We start from the raw sequence: 22,436 nt of genomic DNA, 5'->3' as shown, positions 1-22,436 counted from the left end.
GAACATCCTTTAAGGGTTCTATCAGTCCATTTATATTTGTGTATGTAATTACCTAATTAAATGAAAAGGTTTTAAATAAAAATATTTCTTATTTTGAATAGTCTATTTATATAGACTAATATTTTATATAACATATGTTCATAATTTAACATATTTAATCCCTCTATTAATCACATTATTTCTATTTCATAAGCTTTGCAATAACCAGATTCGTGATAAATGTTTGTGAATTTTTTTATTTTATTTTTTTTGTATGTTTGCGCGAGATGTTGTAGGTGTGTTTGCATGCAGTGAGTTTGTGTATGTGCGCGTGTTGTTGAGGGTGTATATGCATAGACAGAGTTTATATGTATATGCGAGTATGTATAGGTGTGTTTGCATGCTGCGCGTTTATATGTATGTACATGTAAATGTGGGTATTTATGCAAGAATCAAGTTTATATGTATATGCAAGTGTGTATAGGTGTGTTTGCATGCAGCAAGTTTATATGTATGTGCGTGTTTATGTGTGGATCGAGTTTATATGTATGTGCGTGTGTATGTGGGTGTATTCATGCGTCAAGTTTATATGTATATACACAAGTTTCATCCATGTTGTTTTGAACATCCAGTAGTATAGGTGTATATGCGAGTAATTTATAGGCGTATATACATGTGTTTTATGTATGTGTTGATAAGCAAAGTTTGATTTAAATCCTATACGGCACCTCATAAATATGCAACCTTACCTCACTAACAAACTCACAGTACACGTGGTTTAAGCTGCAGGGGGTTATATTTATCATATAAACACTGCCTTATACATTATGAAAAATAGAAATGCATTAAATTCTCTCAATTCAAATGTTTTTGTTTTTAAAAATAACGTTACTATTGTCGAACAGAGTAGGCCTACAAACTATTTAGCAACCACAACAAACAAATGCCTGTTTGGATTTATTTACCGTTCATCAAACAGCAAACACGTATAAACTCACGAAACACACAAGCAGGCTATTACACGTACATAATTGTACGACTAAATTTTTGTAAAAGAAATCGCCACATACCTGCATGTTTGTCACAGGGTCCCGACCGTCGAGCGTAGAAAACGCAAAATATTGCTTATGGTTGCCAGATTGCAACAGTAAAACACCTGTCAGATGTGTATTTTTAAAAGTAAAGCGGTTAGAGAATTTAAACTCTTAACATCTGGCAACAACAAACACAAAAGCTCGTAGATGAGGCTTATAACTTTCATTTAAGTCTTTAATGTGTTTTTTCCATTTTTGACTAGGACTGTAGCAAAAAATAAATTAAATAAAATAAGTAGACAATATGATAGATTTGTAGCAGATTTATGGTTATACTAAGAATAGTAGGCCTATTGGGGTTAATTGAAACAGTCCATCTGAGCTTCTACTGGTCATTTTGTGCCCTTCTACTTATTTGTGGCCTTTTCATGTATCATAGTGACGGAAACATTAAAACAGAGCAAAGCTCTCAATTTCAAATGCATTAGTAGTCAGAAGGGTGACACAGTGGCACGATCACCTCACAGAAATAAGGTTGCTGGTTCGAGCCCCGGCTGGGTCAGTTGACGTTACTGTGTGAAGTTTGCATGTTTTCCCCGTATTGGCGCAGGTTTTCTCCAGGTGCTCTGATTTCCCCCACAGTCCAAAGAGATGCAGTATAGGTGAATCTAATAAATTGGACGTAGAGTATGTGTGTGCATACACGAGTGTATGGGTGTTTCCCGGTATTGGGATGTGGCTGGAAGGGTATCCGCTGTGGTGACCCCTGATTAATAAAGAGAGTACGGGACTAACCCGATAAGCAAATGAATTAATGAATAGTAGTCAGAAAATTGAAATTGAATTTGGAAATTAGAGAAAATCATTGTTTCTACAAACTAACTGTAAATAATATGCATGTTTGGAAACAAGGAAAGATTAGGAATAAAATAAATCACAGACTGAACAGTCACTGAATTATTCACAAACAAATCACTAAGAAATACTGTTTCAGAAGAAATCTTTATTTGAGGTTTAGACATGATTCTACAACTCTCAAGAAAAACAGACAAAACTACTGAAAGCTACTTAACTCCAGCATAAAAATTACATTACACTCATAATTATAATAATAATTATTTGCGATGCAGTAGAGCACATCTCAAACTTGATTCCTGGAGGGCCGCAGCTCTGCACAGTTTTGCTCCAACCCTAATCAAACAGAGCTGATCCAACTAATTAAGGTGTTCAAAACTGCTAGAGACTTAGCAGGTGTGAGTTGAAAGTGGTTGGAGCTAAAGTTTGAGACCGTTGCAGTAGAGTTTACATCCTTTAAAATTAACATGTCATTTTAATAATTCAGCATAATCACTTTTGCTGTATTGCCAAAATTTCTTAAATATAACTTATTAAAATCCTAACTTGTGTGATAAAAATCAAGCAGTCAAAATGAAACGATCATATCAATAAAAACTGTATTTGACTTTGATAAAGCAAATCCAAAGCTATAAATGCAGCTGAAAGCTTCTGATTCTCTTTTAAAGTTTTCCCTTCTCAGTTTGATCTCAAATAGCATAATTACTTCTGGCCTAAGATCAGTATCTGCAGTGCAGGATACAGCATCATCACTCCAAGCATAACACAGCTCGTCCTTCTCTAAGACGGGGTATTGGTAATGTCAGAATCCGAGCCCCTTGTGATTTGAGACTGCTTGCTGAAGTAGGCCATCCATACGGTGACTTTTACTGGGAAGTATGAGCCAAGTTCTGGTGGTGCTTCTGGAGGTTTAAATTAGGCATGGAGCATTTCATCAGCCCCTGTCGCCACTGCAAGACTCTTTGATGTGCCCTAGACAGGGAGACCCTCCCTTTACAACAAGAGCCAAGAGAGCCTAATGAGAAAGAAAACGAAGAGAGTGTATGTGTGTTTGACTACATACTCAATTGAGAGAAAGAGAGTAGCAAAGAGGATCTGGAAATGTCATTAAACACCAAACAGAGAATTGATTCAGCTATTAAATTTATCATCTGGACAGTCATAAAATCATTAAAAAATGTATTATGTATTTAGATTTTACTTTATACTGCTTTACAAAACTTTTATCCTGATACTAACAGTGAAGTTCCTTTTCTGTCTTACTTTAGGAGTAATGTGTGTCCAGCATATTCTTCTGTCAATAGAAAAATAAACATACAACTAAAAATACAGCAATGACAGAAGCTGAGAACAGAAGCTGAGGAGGCATCTCAATCTAGTGTGGCACTCAAGGTGTGTGATTTATATAGAAGTTTATGCAGTTTAGTTTCAAACAAACATGTAACGTTAAAGGGTTAGTTCACCCAAAAAATAAATATTCTGATAACATTTACTCGCCCTCCACATTGTCCGTCTTTATTCTGATGAACACAACAGAACTATGTTGGAAACCGGAAACTATTGATTCCATACTATATGTTTTTCCTGATATGGATGTCAATGGCTACAGGTTCGAAATATTGTCATTCATGTTCAGCAGAAAAAAAGAATCTGTGCATAAATTTTCCTTTTTGGGTGAACTATCCCTTCAAACAAAACAAATACAGTGTTGTGTTACTTTAAATTAGAATTAATTACACTTCAGTTTATACTATGGTGCAATTCTTCAATATATTTATTCTGCTTAAGGCCCCATAGCCATAAATAGAAACGTAAACACTGGAAAAGATTCACACCTTAACCTCAGAGCGATAAAAGGTACTCACCAGCCAAAACAAGTTTATTTTAGCCGGATTTTTTTTAAATGACATTACAACTGTTCATTCTTCAATTTAATATAGAATATTGAGGCCTTTTACTGTGAAAAGTTTTGTTATTGTACAAGTATTGTTATATTTATGTTGTTTTTAATGTACATTTTTACCTATTTTACAATATATAAGACAAGCCTTTGGTGCCTTCAGAAAGTGTCAGTAAAGGTTTAATTCAAAATACCCATCAGATAATATATTATAGTGTTCAGAATCTGCCCATTTTACATGTCTGAGTACAGTGTAGCTTCTTCCCGCCCACCGTTCATGTCTGCTTCTCATGCATAACAGTAGATAAACAGCAGTCTGTGATAGAGACAGACATGGATGAAGCTGAAATACAGCTCATTAGTCAAAAATACCAAGTAAGTTTACTCTATGTATTTGTGGTGGAATTTATTCAAGCCGTTCTGAAATGATGAGTCACATTCAATTGCTGTTTGCACACAGACACACACACTTATATATGTGGGTTTACTGACTCTACATGGCCGGGGTGATTATAGCAGTTAATAATTAGCAATTTTACTTTCTTTATTACAAACATGCTCTGTTTTAAAAACGTTTTCATCTTATAAAACTTATATATAAAAATCACAGAGAGTTGGAACAGATATTTTAATCCCAGTTTCTTTGCAAAAAAAATTTTGTGGACGAGTATATGTTATTATAGAAACATGGCGCCTGTCAATCAATTCAGTGGGCAGGAAAAACCACATTCCTATGTCACAATGCAGTGGGCCTCAAAATCCTTGGGATTTGGGTCCTATTTCAACGTCAGGAAATCAAAAAAGGGACTTGTTGTGTTTACATTACTTCAATATGACTGTGGACACACTATACCTACACAGTTCTATCTAAAAAGCTTACTAAAGTTGATTTTCATCATAGGTTCCCTTTAATAAATGATGGAAATGTTGCGTAAAATGGGAAAATAGATTTTTTTTCCCTCAATTTTGTAAAAAAAAAACCTCCTCTAAATTACAGTATGTTTCTTCTTGTGAAACTTTAAGGATGCTACAGTACATGATATTTATGAAAAATGCCATCAGCTTACAATGTTAAAAATGCAGAAATAACTTCTTAATTTTGTCCCATCACAAATCGGTTAACACAATAGTTTTGACAAATAAGTTATCCCCCCAAAAACTTACTGTTATATTTAAGAACTCATTTTAAATAAGTAGTTTGAACAAGCAGCATAGGTCATTTTTTGAGCATAGTTTCAACATAATTTCATTTATTTTAACAGTGGACACCAATCTACTGATTGTGAGAGTCGGCTTATGATGATGAGGTTTTTCCTCTGAGTACAGTGAATGTGTTGTGCCTTTTAAATTTGAGAAAAACACATTTAACTGCTCGCTGCACTCACAAATGAATTCCATTGTTTGGCCAAAAATGCCTGAATTGAACGCGTAGATGAGATTTTGTGTATTTTTGATTGTGAATATGTAAATTTTGTTCTGTTGCCATTATTTTGCTCCCATTATTTTGATGAGTTCTCTGAATAGACTACCAAAGGTCTCGTTATGTCGCCATTGTTAAAATAGAGTGTCATAGCTGTACACCGAACACAGACATTATTTAAAAATCTGTAGACAATTAGGTGCATGAAATGTGTCTGAGGGCTGGTTTCTCCTAGACTTTTCGATGCCCCAGATTTCAGATGACATTTGTGAAAATGTTCCCTGGTTTCTCTATTTTCAGCTCATGCTTTTCATTGGAGTGACTTGTATTGTATTGTGTTTTAAAAGCTATTCTGGCTTACGGCATGTTGACAAAGAGCATTAGTGTTTTCAGCACGTTGATGTCTTCAGACCTGTCTAGCCTTCAGCTGTGTGTTTTATAAAGAGTCCGACATCTACTGAGATGAAGACAGACAACGGACAAAGCCTGATACACTGACATACAAATCTAGAGGATTTTTAATAGCACTTAAATCAGTAACATTCAGTGTACACTGTTAGACAGTCGCCAGCAATTTAGCACAACTGCCCATTTACAGTAATTTATCAGTAAATGTGTTTTACAGTAGCAGGGCCCTACCGCAATTTCATTTTACAGCAAAATAGCTTACCACAACTACTTTTTATGGTAAAATGCATACCCTTTACCACATTTGAATTATACAGTATGACAATTTTTACAGTAGGCTACTTTTACTGTAAATTATTTACACTTAACACTGGCAGTACCAAACCTTTATTTAATAAATTCCAAACAGGTGATACGATCTTGTACCATACCTGCCAACACTTTTTTTTCCATCTACAACAGCAGTACTTGAATACTTTGATTACAGTATAATATCACAAATTCCTAAAATGCATTAAGTTATTGTAAAAGTTTTAAAATGCCCCAAAATGCAGAGCCTTTTACAGTAGTGAACTGTAAAAAATGTTTACAGTAAAGTAGCGTTTTTGCAGTCAATAACTATACAATTGCATCAAAGTCTAACACTGTAGTCATTTTAACATACATTATTTGATTTCAAAAACGTTTTGATTCCTGGTTTTCATTACCATTTACTGCTTAATTTACAGCATCTATTATTCTTTTTTTTTTTTTAGTTGATTCAATAAAACAAAACAAAAGACGCATGATTGGGTTGAATGATTTACTCCACAACACTAATGAGTAGAGCAGTGGCTAATTTTTGTAAAAAAAAATTTAAAAAAATTCACAAAAGTGTCACTGGTAAGCTAATTAAACACGTACTTACCAATTTAACATGAAAAAATTAATTAGCTTAGTAGTGTAATTATGTTGACAAACATTCTGGAGTTACCCATTTTATCAAATGGAGGAATCCTTTACCATTTTTGTTCTTTTTTACGTATTTATTGTATAGTTACAGTTGTGTTTTGTTGTTGGATGCTTGTATTTTTATGGCACTGCTTTACTGGAAAGATTTGAATAAGCACCATTTATACAGTAAGCTTTTTGTTGTATTCTGAGAATGTAAGGTTGTAAGTTTTTTTTTTTTAAGGAACTGGATACCATTGGATGCCTGAGTTTCCTTTAGGATACATAATCAAACTAAGCAAGTTATGTAAACCTAGCTCAATGAGAAGTAAATGAGATGGTGTGTCAAGAATAGTGATGTAATAGGAACGATTCTGCATGATGGCATCTTGACATGTGAAATCTGTACTGTAGTGTGGTGTGATGTTAAATGCGGGGTGATGTCAGGACAAGAAAGTTTTATAAAGCTCTAGCCAGCAGCTAGCTTTCTGCAGCCCTCACATAGTGGCCCACCGATGCTAAGCAGGGTTGTGGCTGGCTAGTACCTGGATGGGAGACCACATGGTTAGTAAGCTCTGTCCTTCTGATGAGACATTAAACCAAAGTCCTGATTATATGTGGTCATTAAAAATCCCAGAATGTCTTTCGAAAAACTTGCTTACTGACCTCTGTCCATCATGGCCTCTAGATCACCTATTTGGCTTCTGCTCGCCAACAATGATCTGGTGAGTGGTCTGGTGCAGAATGGCTGCCATCGTGTCTCGAAGTTGGATGCTTCACGCTAGTAATGGTTGAGGAGATTTCCCGCAAATCTGTAAAGCGCTTTGAGTATGTATGTAATTTAATGAATAATTATCATTATTATGGTGACGCAGTGGCGCAGTGGGTAGCACGTTCGCCTCACAGCAAGAAGGTCGCTGGTTAGATCCTCGGCTCAGTTGGCGTTTCTGTGTGAAGTTGACATGTTCTCCCTGCGTTCGCGTGGGTTTCCTCCGGGTACTCCGGTTTCCCCCACAGTCCAAAGACATGCGGTACAGGTGAATTGGGTAGGCTAAATTGTCCGTAGTGTATGAATGTGTGTGTATGTGTGGATGTTTCCCAGAGATGGGTTGCGGCTGGAAGGGCATCCGCTGCGTAAAAACTTGCTGGATAAGTTGGTGGTTCATTCCACGGTGGTGACCCTAGATTAATAAAGGGACTAAGCCGACAAGAAAATTAATGAATGAATAATATTATTAGCATGTCTGAAACAAGTAACAAGCATATCTGTAACACGCCAGTATTTCAAGCAGACCTTAAATACATTCCTGGCCTAGGATGCAAGAACTTACTTAAAAAAACGTACTCTTTTCAAAAATGTAATAACAGTGAAGACCTTTTTATGGCCAGAAACTTTACAGGTACTGATGTAGCGGTGCCAGCTAGTGAAGTGTATGGTAAACCTCACTCCTCTTACCTCTAAAGGTGCTCTAGCAACAGACACTAGAGGCCATGGTCTTTAGCCTCCTTGTTAGAGCGACTGACTCCCATGAGGGAGGTCGCCGGTTTGATCCCAGCTCGGAGCAGGTTGGGTAGCATAGAACTAGCAGGGTTACACTGACACTATCAATGTGAGTGTTTAGTTTGTGGGTGTTTCCCAGCTCTGGGAATAGCATGAGTTAGTGTACACTAACAAACAGATCTGCTGGTAAAACACATGCCAGATTAATTAGAGAATACTCCTCAGTAGCAACCCCTGATAAAAGAGTGTTTGAGTGAGGCTGAGAAGCTAGAAAATAATGTTTCCCCTGACAAATGTTTTTTAATGTATTCTGTTAATTCACATTTGCCTAATAATGATTATTACAAATTACATTTATAACTAATTATAATACAAAAAGATGAGCTCTCTGGAAACTGAAGAACCACAGGTGGTGGGGTTGGCAGATGGGTTTCCTGAGGGCCTAGAAGATAGATGGGCACCACATAATGAGGTGTTAACCACTGTTGCTTAGAGGGTCCTGCCCTCAGAAGCCACACTTCTGGTGTCAAGGCTTGCCGTTTTAGCTGCATTGAAATAGATGAATATTGACTGTAATTTTATTTTGTCTTATTCTAAAGGTCTTAAAATTTTACTTGGGTGGGTAGTAAGGTGTTCTGGGAGAGAGCCCTGAGCTAGGAAGATCCTTGAGCCCAGGGCTCCCGCCTGTTTTTTTGGGTGACATCCGAGACTGAGCTCAGGTAGGTTTCGAGAACTCCTCTGAATTCATTCATTCACTTTCCTTCAGCTCATTATTTTATATCAGGGTTCACCCCAGTGGAATGGAGCATCAACCACTTCAGCATATATGTTTTATGCAGGGGATGCCCTTCCATCCGTTACTCAATATTAAGAAACACCATACACTCACACACTAATGGATTGGGTCCTAATGGGTCCTATGAATGTGGGACCAGCTGTGGTCAATCGTGAACATTTTAAGCGTGATCCTCTCGAAATTAGTTTATAAATAAACTTCACTTATTTTGCTACAAAGTCTTTTTTTCCCAGGTAATTTGGAATATATTGAATCTGATCAGTTTTTCCAGAAAACATCATCGTTTGCTTTGGTTTCCACTTTTATATTATACAGTAAATGATGCCATTTCCAAATTGAATCAAAATTTCAGATGACTTGCTTATAAAAAGATGATAACAGCACCTCATATGCAAGAACCTTCAATTATGCTACTGTAACTACATTTGAAATGGTTTATATCATAAAAAAGCTCTGTACAAACAAAACTGTACTGAATTATCCAGATGTATTTTTGCTGATTTCTTTCTCTTTTGTGATTGCAGATGAAAGTCATTGCTTTTGCTGGTTCTTTGGAGTAATTTATGGAATTAATTTGGCATTATCCCTCAAAGCCAATATAGTGGTCTTTGAAGGGACCATCAATCAGTCTGACAGAATTGTGAGTCTCCATCTCCCCTGGTTACGTTTAAAAAAATAGCTTTTGATTTCAAAGACTTCCACTCATTATAGAGCAACTCTAACTCCGAGGCCTCAAGCATGACGGCAATTTACCAAATGCGTTTTTTGTTGATGGGAAAAAACAAATAAACTCTGTATCAGTGATATATCTCTTCCTCCATCAATCCTTGCTTCAGTTCAGGTGATGCGGCTGATGTGTCAGAAGTGAATCTTATTAAATGCTGCAGGTGCTCGAGGAAGGAAGCGCGGCATTCGGGCCCCAGGGAGTCCACTGATTGGGCAGTGAGTTCTCCTCTTCTTCTGCTGTTCGGCAATGACAAAAAGACTGTGATTAAAGGACAAGTCTGAACAATACTTCTCACTTAGTTAAAATTCTGCCCATCTGCTGACTTGAAGTTTACTTTTCTGGATGGCCTTTTGCAGTCTGTATTTTTAAGCCTAAACAGAAATGACACACACAACTATAATTGTTCAAAAGTTATGTTTCCATCCAAAAATGTGATTAAACTTCTGAGCAAAACTGGAATATCACATAAAACATTTATGATTAAAACAGGTTCCATCCAGTGAGTCAAAGAGAACAAAATTGCTACTGTATGGCAAACCGCCTACGAATACAGTGGTCCCTCAATAATCGTAGGTGTTTTGTTTTAAAAATAACCTGCAATAGGCAATTCGTGAAGTAGTCAGCTATATTTTTAAATTATTATAGTTGTTTTAAGGCTGTAAAATCGAATGTAACGAACCAAAGAATAATTTACTCATTTATGGCGTCCTACAGCTGTGTAACCTTTGCCTTCCTTTAGCATGTCTAGAAAACCAACATTTTGTGCGATGGTAAGCATCTTTCTTTGTCTTTTGGGTCCTACTGCAGGTACCTTTGACATTATAGAACGTTTCGTCGAAATTGTGGGGTTTGTTGGGGAGAAAACTTGCAAACATGCAGTACAGCACTTCAGAGTCACACTGCTAGTGATCAAAGATTTATGTAAATTTGGTAAACTGAACGCATTCTGTACTGTACAGCAGGCACGGAGGAGATTGATTGACAATGGTTTATAGCCAATCAGGACACAGAACACAATGCACTGTAAAAAAAAAAACTGTCAAACTGCAATAAATAAATAAATAAATAAATAAATAAATAAATGAATGAATAAAAATCTGCTAAACTGCAAGGCCGCGAAAGGTGAATTGTGTAATAGCAAGGGACCACTGTATCAAAACAAAAAATGGAATTTGGTTAGGAGGTGCAAGTGTTTGCCTTTTTCCTTTAAAATAAATTATTTGCGTCTTGAAAGATAAAACACAATAAATGTGTATTGAATTTTGGATGTGCGAGAGTGAAAGTGCAGCCACTCAAGACTATTCTGGAGGTACTGTGATAATACTGAATCACTTTGATGACAGACTTTGGGTGAGGTATTTTAGAATGACCAATGATCAAACAGTGTGGTCGTTCTGCTGGCTCATCATGGCAATGTTTTGTTACCATATGATGCTGACCTTTTTCAGTAAATGTGTTTCCAATATGTCTTATCAAATAAAAAGCTTTTTATGCACATTTTTAAAGTATGTGTGCTTCTAGGCGTTTTTATCAAGCATTTTTATGCAATATTCCAAATTGTGCATAAAAATAGAAAAAAAAATAGCTAGTGGCTAGCAAATAAAGATAACACTTTACAATACAAGTAAATATACTAATGTGCATTAATATGCATGCCTAATTAAGCCATAGACAATCATGTGTTAATACAGGGGTTCCCAAACTTTTTAGCTCGCAACCCCCAAAATAACAATGTCAGTGACTTGCGACCGCCAATATTCTTTGAGATAGTTATAAACATTTAATACTTGCACACAACAGCGCACACGTACCAATAGGCTTAAGTCTATTCATTGTTTAATTTTGGAGAATGCCACTCGGAGACCATCCTCTATTAGTAGTGGCCTGTATTTATTTTTAATGTGCGTGAGTGCCGTGAAGGTGTCATAGTTTAACCTGGTGATGATTGAAAGGCTGATGGCTTTTTATTTGCATTTTGTTGTTTTTTTACATTTATTAACATGTTAACAATGTTACTATTAACGACTATTTTGTTCTCCAGGAGGTTATGCATAAAATCTGGCAGTTCTAATAGTTTAATTAAATGAATTAGATTTTTGGAAATCACCAAGCCACCCTGCTCATTTCCACTTTGGGAACCACTTAATGTATGAGCCACCAAGAACTAAACCATTCATTAATGATTACTGCATTAGAAATTAAGTCAATCTTATTTATAGGTTAATTTCGTGTTAATTTGTTTTATCACTACTGTTAATCAGATGTATTAATAATACAACCTCTCACCTTCTACAGGACATTACTACAGCTATTCTACCAGCAGATCATCCTCAGCACATCTCTCTGCACTGGTATCTTCCATCATTTTCAAGCATGCTCAGGTAACCCCAATGCTTAAGATACCTATGCTAAACACCTCATTAACTGAAAACTACAGACCAGTCTCTCTCCTCTCTTTTATATCCAAAACACTGGAATAAGTTCTCTTCAAGCAGGTTTCAACATTTTACAGAACAGCCAGCTGGACGATAACCAGACAGGCTTCCAAACTAGTCATTTCAATGAAACTACATTACTATCAGTCACTGTAGCCCAGCAGATTGCTAAAGCTAGTTTTAAATCATCAGTTCTGCTTACACAGGACTTGTCTACTGCCTTTGATACATTAACTAATCAGATTCTCCTATCTAGCCTCTCCTCAATGGATATTACTTGACCAACAGATCTTTAAGTGTTGCCTGGAGGCAAGGAGCATCCAAGTCATACCAGCTAGACACAGGGGTTCCTCAAGGATCAGCTCTTGGATCCCTCCTCTTTCCATTTACACCACTTCGCTGGGTCCCATCCCTCAAAAACATGACTTTTCTTACATTTCCACACTGAAAACACACATTTCAATCAGAATGAAAACTCTGTAAACCAATAGTGTTCAGCTGCGCGTTTAGCTTTACCTTTTGGTACCCTTTCTCGTGTTTGGTACCCTTTCGAAAGGGTGCTGAAGAAGTGGTACTATACGGTTCAGTTCGGTACGCCTTTTGACAGTGGAAATGGCCATAAAAAGTGGATAGGCATTTCACTCTGTCTCACGCTTAACACAGTCGACCAATCACAACAGACTGGGTCATCGAACCAATCAGCTAAACAGTTTCAAACAGCACCAGTCCTTAATTCATACCCACATCCAATAGCCCAGTTTGCCACAAGGGCATGAATGAAATGTTCATGAGTCAAAGTGAAACTGCCGAATTACAGTTAAAGTCGAAATATTACCCAAAATTATATGAAACTGCAGGAAACATGGATAGCCTGGTGACGGCACATTCAAAAATTTGTGTATATTTTACTTGAATGCATTAACTCTACAGGTGCCAGGTAGTTAACCGTGTAACTAACGTTAATCAGATTCAGTCTATTGAACGCATAAAAATCGTTATCGTAATTTACTCGAATGCACGCCTCATATTCTCACACCCCCTTTAATAGGTGTTGGACCCCACAGGTTGAAAACCCCTGTGCTAAATGACTAAAGGAAAATATTAATGAATGATTCAGTTCTTCAACTCAATATTAACAGTGCATAAGCTAAGCTTGGACTTTTGCATATTAATGAACCAATATTGTAAAGTTTTACCCAAGTAGGATATATTTTATAGAAGGATATTTTTACCCTTTGAGGACAGGAAACTCGCTCATCACCATGACTAGAGAGTCTAGTGACTAATCGCTTGGAATAAATGCGACAAACCCAGAGGAACTAAAGCGAATGGACTTATGTAAATGCACACCTGTCTCTGGAGGGCCCAGCCGTGGCATCTAACATGAATTAATGAGAAAATCTTTCTGCTCCTCTATTAAAGGCTGCTTCCGTTTGTAATAGGCTGTAACAGTTTGTAACTGATGGATTATTCATGAAGAAGAAACTCATGCATACCAAAAATAAATAAATAAATAAATCTCCGATCTTTTTGAAAAATGTTGTCATTGTTTTATTCTTTGTCATTTTTAAGGCAATCCATTACAAATTTCACACACCACGGGAATGACGACAGCAATGTTCGGTTTGGAAAGAGCTCACCATGCATATCGACCGAGGTAAAGAAGAAGAGAAGGAAAAGGAATCCAGCAAGGATGGGATGCGTCATGCTCTGTATTTGGGAAATGAGACGAGCGGCAGAGGCTTAACGCGGAGCAACAGGTCAGTTGGTCACTGAACCCGTTGGCCATTTTGGCACAATCATGCATATCTCACTGAGGGAACATTGGCACTGGACAAGGGCCACATCTTTAACACATAACTGACACTTTTTCTTATAATTACCTCTTAGCAATAATTTCAACAACTACTCTAAGATTTACTGGCTTTATTATAGTGGGATCAAAAATAAACAGTATTTGCTAAATTTACACCATGCCGTAAAAATTCTCTGGAAAGTGATATACATGTGTTTCAGGATGCTTGTAATTTGCTTTTGGGATTTACAAGCCAGCTAGCAGCAATGCGTTCATGAATATTGAACAGGATTAAAAAAAGGTTACATTTATGCAAGTAGAAATTCCAGGTTTACATCTGAAGCACAAAGCAAAATTGAAAGCCCCTTAAAATAAACACCAAATTAAAAAGACACATGAAAAATGAGGTTCTCCTCCGCAATTAAATAACTATTTTCTACTAGCTATTAACAATATCCATAGAAGTGTAAACAAGCCTTTAAAATCAATACACCTATTAGCACTCTCAAACAAACCGTGTCACCCAATGCTCCCTTTGTCAGACTTAATCTTCACCTGCAAATTGATTGATGGATCACTTCATTCTCTGCTGTGCCAATAACTCTTGGCCAAAGAGAAGTGTGTTTAAACCTTGTCTGGAAGCAGATTTTTACAAGTTTATCAATCTTAGTAGAACAACAGTCATTCTTGAAAATGTGGGTAAAAAAAAAAGAGGAAATCACTTTTTGTAAACATTATTTTTTTTTGCTCAAAATTTGTAGATTGAAGATTTAAAATAAAAAAACTAAACTTTACAGTTCATCATATATAGCACATGGAAATGTACAGTACACTCACCAGCCACTTCATTAAGTACACCTTGTTAGTACTGGGTTGGACATAATTTGTACAATTTGCCAGTTCATCGATAATGCAAATCTCACATCAACTGGATTTGGACTGAGATCTGATGTATAATTTACATTTAATCACTTTCAATGCAGACAATAATTTAATCTGAAGCAAGAGAACAACAGACGCAATCAGCAAACATTGTAGATAAAGTGCAGTGAATTCTTGTTTAGTCTAAGGCAGTGAACCTAGTACATTTTTGAAATAGAGTAGAGAATATAGGTTGTTTTCACATGACATCAATGATGATGCACGAAAATCAGATGGAGGGCAGGAAGTGATTCTTCTACATAGGAATCGCTATCAGAACATCAAAATGTAACGCTTTTATGGTGTTTATAATTGTTTAAATCTGCCAAATTAAGAAATGCGGAACAGCTTTTATAGAACTCCAAAAGTTTTTGCTCATAAATGGGAAAAAGTTCAAAGAAACTTGCTGAAAAACGAAAGAAAAGGCAGCATGTAATAAACATTTGTTCAATACATCCATGTGTACAAATTTTTTTGAATGCGAAAACTCTTTTGAGAGCACTAATAAAGATTGACAGGCCTAGCTATACCTATAAATATGCTAATGTGTTATGTAAAAATCTGATACAAATATCCCCGCACTTATACAACATCCAGGAGAATATAAATAATGTACCCTATCATGTAATAGCTGCAATGAAATCTCCATCTTGTTTTGCAATAATTCAAGTCTCTACTGGCGTTTCGGCAGAATAAACAACCATAAAAGTGAGATGCACAGCAGCGGTGAATGTTTGTCGATGGTAACTTAAGTTTGTCGACCAAACAAAAAAGAAGTGCATAAATAATAAAATAAAATAAATAAATAACAATGTAGACTATGCGTCCACACTTTTGTATGTTATTTATTGATATTGTATCTGTTATTTCATGATGTCTGGAAGAAAAACTATAGTAATTTAAAATAATCATGTTTTTAAAGCACATAGTAAAGTGTATGATGTGTACAACTCTTTGTTAACGAATGCTACAGAATATGTAGCATAGCAAACTGATAAATTGTAATAAATACTAACGTTAGTGTAAAATGTGGTGCATTTGTGTATAATTATAGCGTAGAAAACTAAAGCCTATTGAATAATTTATTTATTACTACTGTAGTGTTTTACCAAAGCAACAGTATAATTACTAAGACAGTTTAAGTAAATATCTATAGTATGCTTCCAAACACTACATTATTTACTATAGTATTTTTCATGTACCGTAATAGCTTATACAGTATCAACCGCCTTGTACACAGGCAAATATATTATAGTTTAGTAGAAAACTCAGCCCTCTTCATAATATAAGGATTGTGCCCAACATACATGGTTATTTTCTATTTATATCTCCTTTGAAATATGGTATAAATTGCACAAATGTGGGCCTTCCACTATGTCTCCCATTCAGTGTTTACTTCCTGCCCTCCATCTGAATTCAATGCATCACCAGAACCACCTGAATGAAAACAACCTATAGTATCAAATTTAAACAAAATAAAAAAGAAAAGATGTGTTTTAGCTTTTTTTTAATAAAATGGCTCGATGGCATTTTTTAAGAAAGACTTATTTCAGTTGCTGGGGTTCAGTCGGGCACATAATTTCACCAGCAGGGAACAGTCCAAGAAAAAGTCTGTGAAAGTGATTATGTACCTCTTTTGAATAGCACAACAAAGCACCATTCACTTGCACGATCCAGGCTTCTGAAGGGCGAATAATCCAGAAGTACTAGATTTAGGTAAATGAGTGCAGAGCCAGTGGGTTTTTTTAGGCAAACGTCAATGCCTTTGATTTGATGTGAGTGGTTATTGGCAGCCAGTGCAAACTGATGAAAGGAAGTGTGACGTGCTCTTTCCGGCTCATTAAAGACCACCCTTGCTGCTGAAGTCTGAGTTACACAGGTTTGAAAGCACTGACTGGAAGGCCTGTGAGAATTTAAAGAATATGATTTGAAGGGTCTAATTTTCCTGATATTGTATAAAGCAAATCTGCAAAACCAGGCAGTTATAACAATGTGGTCTATGAAGATCAGCTGATCATCAATTATAGCTCCAAGCATCTTGTCTGTTGAGGAAGGAGTTCTGGTTGATGTACCTAGCTTATAGTTTTCTAACTTAATCATAATAAACACACCTGATCCAGTTAATCAAGACCTTCTGGCTTATATGAAAACTACAAGGTACCGTATGTCCTTTGAAGCAGAGTTGGAACTAGATTCTGCTTTGACTTCCAAGAACTGTGTTTGACACTCCTGTCCTAGAGAAGAAGTTGTAGAAGTCTTGTATTAGCTGAAACCACAAACGGTTCTGTTTTGTCAAAGTTGAGTTTTATTTACAATCTACATTGTAAAAGCACTATACAAATATAGCTGAATTGAATTGAAGCTGAATTCAATGAGAAATGTCTGTCCGGTATGCTGAAATTTAAGCAGCTGTTGTCAGATCAGGCTGAAATGAGAGGTAGAGTTGAGCTGACATCATTAGCATAGCTGTGTCCTGAAAAGTCATGTTTCTGAATGACAGATCCAAGTGATATCATAAAGATGGAGAAGAGAAGCAGCCCAAGAACTGAGCCCTGAGGCACCCGGTGGCTAGAATTGGAATCCTATAAAATAACCTGAAGGACCTACCAGAGAGGTACAATCTGAACAACTGAGGTATGGTTCTGGAGATGCATTTCTCATGAGTACTGACAGGAGGATCAAGTGGTAAAACTAGTTCAAAGCAGTGGACAGATTCTGCAAAATAAGAACTGATGACTTGAAAGTCATTCTTGTCAGAGTCTCGGTTATATGTCAACTGCTGAAGACGACTTGGAGCTGTCCAATAGTTGTAGTGTGTGAGAAAAGCAGAAGCTTTGTCCAAAATGGCCAACCCAGGCTCATTCTGATTATGTACCACTGTATACATTTCTGAAGAGTGCAAAATACGTTCCAGGAGCTACGTATTTTTACGCAGTTTTTGTTATCATGAATCCACCAGAGGCTGCTGTGTATACTTTTTGAGATCTCAAATTTCTCCAATTTGCCATTCGCACCGGCTGTTCTCAGGTAAATCCACCAGAGGCCACTGTCGACTGACTGGCTTACCGACTGACCAATCGACCGATCCCCCACCCTCAGTAAACCCAACCAATGGTGTTTTAAAAATCACAGATTAACCCGCCCACCACCTTCCCTAAACTCCAAAAATGTTTGGGAAAAAGCAATCCAAAAATGGCTTTTTTTTGGCTTTTGTTTTTGTCTTACCTGCTATCTGGAACCATTCTTGACCAGACTCGAACCCTGTTGTCTCGCTTAAGTCTGCTCTGCATCTCAAGCCCGCCAACATACATGTGGAGCTACTGGACAAACCGGTAACAGCAGAAAAGCCGTCTATACGGAGGTAAGCAAGAAATAGGAACAGGATCTTTAAAGCATTCATTTTAAAGATTAAATGCAGCCATAAGTAGCTCTGGCTACATAATTTGCGGTCTCCAAAAATGTATATAGGGCTACATTTCCAGAATGAGCCTATGTTGAAAATGGCATACTACTCTAGTAGTTACTACATTTGAATTTGGACATACTTCTCAGTTAACAAGTGGTTTCTCAAATATTCAGACCACCATTTCTGGTTCCAGCACTGTTCTTTCTCTTTCTTACACTGCGGTCACACTAGAGTTTGAGCTTGCGAAATTCTGTTGATCAGCGTTGCGAAAAGGGGTGGAATTAAACAGGATTATTAGACATTTAAAAAGCGAGAGATTGGTTTATGTTTGAAATTCCTGTAGAGAGAGGTCATGTTTTGATCTTCAATTGGTCTCACACAACCAAGTGATGCGATTTCGCAGGTCCAAGTTCACATAGCTTGAATTTTCCAATGCAGCGAACTACAAAACTTGTCATACAAGCTTGCGTTTTCCAGTCTGACGTATATACGTGCGTATGAATGAAAGTCTATGGCTCAGTTTACCAGATTGTGCCTAATTGTTGCTGCCATGTGACTGGCTGATACGGAATTTGTGTTAACAAGCAGTCTCAATAAAGTGGCTTGTGAGTGTAGTTCTCAAACAGAAACACAGCAACAGATGCATGTACTAAAACCAAAACATCAGAACTTCTTAATTCAAACAAGCAAATATGCTAAAATTTACAGCACATGACCAACATGTATCAAAACTGTGGGTAAGAACAAGTACAAACAGCCCTGCTGTCCAAAAAAGCAAGACAGTCAATATTTACTGAAACATACACATTCGTCAATGATGATTATTGAGTTTCAAAATGGACCTCTGGAAAAAAGAGGCTGCATAAACTGTTTTAGTGTTTCTAATGAGTAAATATTGACTTTTTTAAATGTAATTTAAATTTTGAAGTTAGGTAATAAGCATGCACTTCCCTAGTAATAACATATAAAATACTACTTTCTAATTTATGCTTGATATTGACCATTATTGTAAACTTACTTTAAGGCAGTTTTAGCAAATCATCTGTGTTTGTGCATCTTATTATTATTATGCCAATGCTAGAACTAATCCAAGGCTAGAACTTGTAATCGAAATGCCATTATGTTTGCTCAGCATGTAATGCAACCTCAGCTGCATGCAGTCTTTTTAAACCACCGAAATAATTCCTGTCATGGTGAAGAATAGAAAAGTGTTTTAAACTCCAGGGAGAATCTTGGGAATGAGAGGGCAGAGGTTCAGCGTGGCTGGACACGGGGGGCAGGGGAGTCAGACAGAGCTATTAGAAAAACGGCAGACGCTGCTTCATCTCCAATCATCTTTAGCAGCGAGCGGCGAGGCATCCCTCATGTTTCCCCCTGATGGGTCGTGTGTGAATGATATGAAGAAATAGCAGCTCTAGAGCATTGAGGGAATGGAGGGGCAAATTAAAGAAGCAAATCTGACATTATTGAGGGGTGATTGTGCCTGAAATTTCCGTCTGTGTACAGTTTGAGTAATGAATCTAAGATTTCTGTCTGGTTAACATTTACAAATATTACAGCGTTAAGAAAATATGCGCTTCTCTTAGACTTTTATAGCAGATTTTCTGCATAAATATTTAATCTAAATACAATGTAATAATGCAATGTACATCTGTTTTACCTGGGTGTCATGCTTTAGCATAGAAAATCTTGTTTATCATAGCTTTTAAAAGCTATAAATGGGAAACTGCAATGGGAAATTACTTTATACTAAAAATAAACTGCCCAAAATTTTTCCAGTGGAAAAATAAAACCACATTAACACAACCTATTTAAAAATAACTCTACAAACTATTTCACTACATAGTTTACCCATATTGGGTATACAATATTTCAAACAATTATTTCTTCCTATGGTCTCTTTCACCTCTGCTGCATACAAAAGATATAGAAAGATTTCCCTAATATAACACAGTCTTCACATGCTGACACACAAGCGTTTCTGTAGATGTCGAGATGCTAAATAAGCAAAAAAAATTGCATTGTTTGCGAAGGTCTTCTTCAGCACAATCAAATCCAAGCTATAAATCTGTTCATAGTGTCGGCTAATTTATGAAGAGGGGGAAACAAACTCACTTGCAACCCTTCTCAGTTCAAAGGCCGGAACACAGATATATTTTCAATTTCTCCAGTGTATTAGATCCAAAATCGGAGAATTGAAACCATCCGCTCCTCTAGACGCCTCACACTGAATCAGTCGTATTGGCTTTGAATGAGATCCAAATTGGAGGGGACATAACAAGCATGGCCTGTTTTCCGTCGGCCGGCTGGGTAAACTCATATGGTGGAAGTCGGGCTGAGCCCAGGTGGACTGTACTCTGGCGGGGTCTGGTTGGGCTTGATGCCCCTTGACTTCATGTATAAGATTAACTGATCCGGGATTTCAGCCAGGACGTCCTTGGCAAGCCGTGCCATGCTGAGGACATGGTTTCCTGTCCTGTCCATATAGTCTCTGAATGGTACAAACTGCAGGAACAGAAAAATGCAATAATTGTTACTTGAAGGAGCTTATTTATTCCCTGAATCACTGTCATATTTGCACACTACACAGAAATTTCCAATGTAAACAATGTAACTGAACCCTGTTGTCTTACAGAAGTACTCTGCAATCTTTTATTATTTATAGGTTGAACACAGTATCTTGTTTGTAAGCTTGAGATATTTTTTTTTGTGTGATGTTGCAATGTTCTCTAAATGTGAGATGCCTGTAAATGTAGGTCACCCAAACTTATTGCTTTACTTCTACAGACAGTTATAGTACTTCGACACTACACACACACTCCCTAATTTCAAGATTTCACACTTAGCTGATGATTAATAATAAAGTGTGTTTGGCATGCTGTCCCGGGAGAAAGCCCTGAGCTCAGTAGATCCTCGAGCCCGGGGTTACCTCCCGTTTGAAGGGCAAGGTCTCGAGAACTCCCCTGGTTTTAGTTAGGGCCTAAGACAGATTATAGGAATTGCTATGGAGAGATGAACTGCCGACTAAGGCTGCATTTATACTACAGATCTTGATGGTCAGTTTTGTGACTGTATTCACTATTTTTGCTGACCGGCTTACATTATCTTTTAAACTAGTATTTGATTGTCTGTATTCACACAGCACACGGCAAACGTGCCACGACCAGGGAAAAAGAGCGGGCACTGACTGACAGCTGATAATAAAAGAGTGCCCTTTACTCCATTCATGTATTTAAGCTGTTTGCAGGGCTTTATTTTATTAAAATTCTTTTTGACAAGTTATTTTAATGACAAAAGTTCTCATTTGGCCATCTTCTTTTAATCTAGGCCTTTTTAAAACAGCAGGCATTTAAATGTCATGTCCATGACATCATTTTTGCATGTGATTTATGCAATACTTTTGTATTAGTTTGTATTGTTTAAGTGGTAAATTTCGGATAAATTTCCACATATGAACAAGGCCTGAATCTGATTTGTGTAAATCAGAATCCATTTGATTTTTTTCCTGCAAACGCTTACATGGGCCATATTAGATCTGTGCCAGAATTCACTTGATCCATGCAGTGTAAATACAGCCTAATAGGCATAGGTAGGAGCCCAGGTCTAAATTTGTGCCAGAACATGCCAGATTCCTCATTTTAACGATCCCACTCCTCAACCGTCCTCCTCCCCCATCTGCTGTTCACTTTCACTTTCACTTTCTTCCGCGACTCCCCAACCCTCTTCACTTTCGTTCGCGACACCCCTCCGCCATCCAATGCCCATCCATCCCCCGCTCTTCACTTTTGCCGATGACAACCCCTTCTACTTTCGTGCACGACACCTCTACATCCTCAAGTAACATGCCGGATTCGTTAGCCCACTCTGTTCCAGGACCACACAATTCACAAATTAAGCACTGTAGGAGTCTAACTTAGAGCTCATCTATAGTGAGAAGAACATCAAAAACAAAACAAAAAAAATCAAATTTTTAGAGTAATGACTTCATATAATATCATGAAAGACATGCAAATCTTAATTCTAAAATCTCAATAGAAACTATAGAAAATATGATGAAAAAAAAAAATCATACAGATTATTTGTTGACTTTACAAAACTGATATGGGTTGAATTGAATTTAAACAAACAAATTAAGTTGAACATTACTAAATTCAATTTGTTTATTTAAATTCAGCCCATATAATCTATTTGCAACCAGTTACCTTAAAAAAATTGTAAATCCAAAGAATCGTTTTTGTATTAGTTTTAGAGTTCTGGTATTTCCAGTCTCAAGTGAATAATTCAATGACTCACTTGTGGTTTCATGGTTTCATGGCATTTCATTGCTTC

General features: G+C 36.9%; 2 protein-coding genes across 9 annotated transcripts in view; both read right to left on the bottom strand.

Moving 5' to 3' along the window:
* Positions 1-1,125, bottom strand: part of mmp9 (matrix metallopeptidase 9) — a 200,168-nt gene extending 199,043 nt beyond the window's left edge. Inside the window, exon 1 of the mRNA XM_087263050.1 lies at positions 1,050-1,125. The gene's annotated coding sequence lies outside the window, so the exon portion shown is untranslated. The remainder of the gene's footprint in view (positions 1-1,049) is intronic.
* A 12,385-nt stretch (positions 1,126-13,510) lies between these two features.
* The window catches only part of cpne5a (copine Va), a 198,250-nt gene continuing 189,324 nt past the window's right edge, over positions 13,511-22,436 (bottom strand). For 6 of the 8 annotated variants that reach the window (XM_087263727.1, XM_087263724.1, XM_087263726.1 and 3 more), the window contains one exon: positions 13,511-20,612. In XM_087263727.1, coding sequence (XP_087119853.1) covers positions 20,424-20,612 — 189 coding nt within the window. In that variant the 3' untranslated portion in view covers positions 13,511-20,423. The remainder of the gene's footprint in view (positions 20,613-22,436) is intronic. The other 2 variants (NM_001423518.1, NM_001123286.2) reach the window with 1 other exon arrangement.

This window comes from Danio rerio, chromosome 8 (genome assembly GCF_052040795.2).
Source record: "Danio rerio strain M-AB ecotype USA chromosome 8, GRCz13ab, whole genome shotgun sequence".
Lineage (NCBI taxonomy): Eukaryota > Metazoa > Chordata > Actinopteri > Cypriniformes > Danionidae > Danio > Danio rerio.
This window is presented reverse-complemented; position numbering and strand designations above follow the sequence as displayed.